We start from the raw sequence: 3,427 nt of genomic DNA, 5'->3' as shown, positions 1-3,427 counted from the left end.
ATTAAAATCGATCTAATGTATTTGACCCTTTTTCTTAATTTCGAGATTGGAATAAACCACCATTTTGTGATAAAAGAATTCAATAACAAGAGTTTTGTGCATGTTGTCACATATTGCGACACAACATAAATGAAGAAAATGCAATAACATCTCTCAATGTGATAATCTGTCGTAATATTTCAATTTTGAAATCTTCCTAATTGTGTGGTGGATGTATTCAAAGAATTCCTCGCGGTGTCCAATAACAGGTAGATAAGAAAGAATCTCCAAGTTGCAGTTGTGCAATTACTATTGGAGAAGAGACCTCACAGAGCTCTTAACTTCGGAGGAGACCATATTCCAATTTCGGAATTTACAGATGAGTGGCGAGAGCATAAATATTCCTGATCCTGAATGGGACCAGAAAATAAACAAATTGAGAGCACTAGAGTCGGTAGAAGGACGACAACGCCAAGTAGAATTCATATGTATTGCACCTGTGTACACCGTCGCAAAGGGAGGACTTGGACAAGTTTATCGAAGCCCTCGAAAATTATTCCGTTAAAGAGATGGCCTCCCTTGTACGACATTATCTGCACAAGGGGCCTATGGGAAAACTCGCTGTTCCATGTCGCAGCAGGTATCGAGAATGCCAACATCCTCCGCGCCCTCCTTGAGGTCATTGATGACGAGCAACTCATCGCCCAGCCGAACCAAAGTGGGGACACAGCCCTCCACGTCGCGGCAAGAGCTCGCAGGAGGCACACGGCCGAGTGCCTCCTCCAAGTTCGACAGAATTGTGGACCAATCGAACTGGGAGGGGAACACGGCTTTGCATGAGGCTGTGAAGAACGGTGACTATGAATTGACCGATCTACTCCTGCGCCAAGGCTCATTATCGGTAAATAAGATGAACAAGGAGGAAAAGTGCCCACTGTACTTGGCGGTTGAGACGGGGAACTTGGAGATTCTCTCGCGTTTACTAGAAGCGGTGGATGAAAATGAAGACCTTTCGTCCCAGATTGAAGGCATATCGCCGGCTCACGGAGCCGTGGTGCATCGAAGGATAGGTCAGTGATTGTACTTACGGTTCGCACTTGGGTAAATTTATTAGCCAGACCATTTATGCGTGTCTAGTTTGGATCCACATGAGATAGTTGAACCTATAAATCTTATTCATAAAGCAGCCAATCTCACATTTTTTATTCTTCTCCTAAAATGGTTCAACATTTTTCCTAGAGCCCGCATCACTTATAGAAGATTTCCCATAAATTTTGACTTGAACCTGGCAAGACTTACCCCCTGAAGATTGTCATCACTTCAATACTTCAGTAGTCAATAGTCATAGTGTAAGCCATTGTAGATACTACACTGCTTATATTATTGTCCAAGGACCTTTTGTAAAACGGGAACTCATGTCACTGTTGCCCTTTATTACTCCCATATGCTAAATTACTACGTGGAGATGAATGTCTCTATGCTTTGAAGCAATCTCTAATGTCTATACTAAAATTATCTCCCAAAAGTATAGAATTCAGTTATGTCTTCCACGTAATATTTAGAAAAATACAATGGATAGGGGGTAAAATTACCAAACCCTTTGTCATGAGCATGACTTCATTTCCTGCTCTCTAATGATGTAGATATGCTGATAGAGATGTCAGAGCGGAGAAAAGGGTTATTTAATCTAAGACTTTTTGGTGCTCCCCTCCATCTAGCAGCATCCGAGAATTACGTCGATGGAGTTGAGCTCTTGGTTGACAAGTTCAATATGAGTTCCTTTGAGCCCAATGAACAAGGCTATCTTCCGATCCACGTCGCATGTAAGATGGGTCATCTCGAAACAATTAAGGTGCTGCGTCAACATTGGCAAGATTGGTTAGAACCAAACGAGTTGCTTATTTACGACGAAGAGCAAAATATACTTCATGTTGCTGCAAAGTATGGAAGGGCTTCCGTAGTGAAGTACATTCTTGGCGATCCCAAGCTTGAGAAGCTTATAAATGCAAAAGACAAGTATGGAAATACACCTCTTCATGTAGCCACAGAGCAATGGCAACCCAATGTTATGCTCTCTCTCACTCGGGACAACAGAGTCAATCTTGGGCTTGTAAACCACAACAACTCCACGGCTCTTGACATTGTAGATAAGCAATTGCAACAAATCGAAGGTCCATTTCACCAGGTAATGATATAGACAAAAATAAATTAGTAAGTTATCTATTTTTGTTTTTCACTGTTGTTACTTCCTTTCTAGAGAGACGAAAGGAACTAAATTTTATTTTGACCCGTTGAACTCCTCTTAAAGTCACCAAGTGGAATTAAGTTTCTACAATAAGCTCAAAAAGATTGCATTTGTAAGTTTGTGTATGGCTTGACAAGGTTTCATATTTTTGAATCCTAAATTTTTATTGTGAGTCCATATTCATGGATGATGACAGTCTTTTTTCTTTTTTTTTCCCCTATTACTCCAAATTAGACCTTGACACGGACAATCTTAGTATCTGCTGGGGCCCCAGAAGCAAAGTCCAAGCAATTTTACAGAGAAGAAGTGACTCGTGGATGGAGCCTCCGGACATACATAAACTAAATAGGCATGCCGAAGTCCGCATGGTTGTAGCAACCCTCATTGCTGGTGTGACATTCGCCGCTGGCTTTTCTGTTCCCGGAGGATATAATAGCTCTGGACCAGAGGCTGGAATCGCTACACTATTGAACAAGCCCGTGTACGACGTCTTCATGATCTGCAACTCCATTGCCATGTACAACTCCATAATTACAGTCGTGTTCCTTCTTTGGACACAAATCAATGATTCACATGCGGTGTTTCGTGCCCTTGGAATGACAAGGCTACCGCTGCTAATAGCTCTTGCCACAATGTCCATGGCTTTCCTGGCGGGGATTTATGTGACCACAAGCAAACACACTTGGGTCGTGATCGTCACATTGGTCGTCGGAATCACTGCCCTTTTCGTTATATTGATTCTTTACATTGCCTTATATGTTCCGCTTGGGTACAACTATCGTCTTGTACAGTTCTTCGCCGACTACATCATTAGAGCTGCTATATTAATTTCAAGGAGAGTGAGTGTGATCGAAGAAGCTTCTGAGGGTTGTAGCTGCGGACCAGCAGTGGCTTATGGTCGCCCGCCTAGCTGGAGAGGGAGTGTGACCATAGGAACTTCTTGGTGTCCCCCTGGACCCAACGCAATAATGCTACCACCCCTCTAGACCCTACAGCCCCCACCCCCACGTCCCCACCCCCTCCCCTCCCCGACCCCGCCCCGTCCCCCCTGCGCCCGGTCAACCCAAATCACCCCGTAAACCCCTTCCACCTGGTCGACGACCGCACTTAGGATTAGATTGATCCTTGCACCTACTTCCTCCCTAGAAACTCATGATTTGAGGTGTGTAATCACTTTTCTTAACGGGATATTTGCCCCCACTA

The 3,427-nt window shown here is 43.7% G+C and overlaps 1 protein-coding gene across 1 annotated transcript; it reads left to right on the top strand.

The window, feature by feature from the left end:
• The first annotated feature begins 607 nt into the window (after positions 1–607).
• On the top strand, positions 608–3,210 carry LOC120287292 (protein ACCELERATED CELL DEATH 6-like). Its single transcript, XM_039300045.1, has 3 exons — positions 608–1,049; positions 1,623–2,164; positions 2,524–3,210. Exons 1-3 carry the CDS (start codon positions 608–610, stop codon positions 3,208–3,210), a joined length of 1,671 nt encoding a protein of 556 aa, XP_039155979.1.
• Positions 3,211–3,427: the final 217 nt, after the last annotated feature.

This window comes from Eucalyptus grandis, chromosome 8, assembly GCF_016545825.1.
Source record: "Eucalyptus grandis isolate ANBG69807.140 chromosome 8, ASM1654582v1, whole genome shotgun sequence".
In the NCBI taxonomy this organism is placed as follows: domain Eukaryota; kingdom Viridiplantae; phylum Streptophyta; class Magnoliopsida; order Myrtales; family Myrtaceae; genus Eucalyptus; species Eucalyptus grandis.
The sequence above is the reverse complement of the archived record's forward strand: the minus strand, read 5'-3'. Positions and strand labels throughout refer to the sequence as shown.

Excerpts from the sequence above, each read along its gene's own strand:
- LOC120287292 (XM_039300045.1), top strand. The coding sequence starts at position 608 with ATGTCGCAGCAGGTATCGAGAATGCCAACATCCTCCGCGCCCTCCTTG. Across the intron at positions 1,050-1,622 it reads CGTGGTGCATCGAAGGATAG|ATATGCTGATAGAGATGTCA; the intron begins GTCAGTGATTGT and ends CTAATGATGTAG. Across the intron at positions 2,165-2,523 it reads TCGAAGGTCCATTTCACCAG|AGAAGAAGTGACTCGTGGAT; the intron begins GTAATGATATAG and ends GCAATTTTACAG.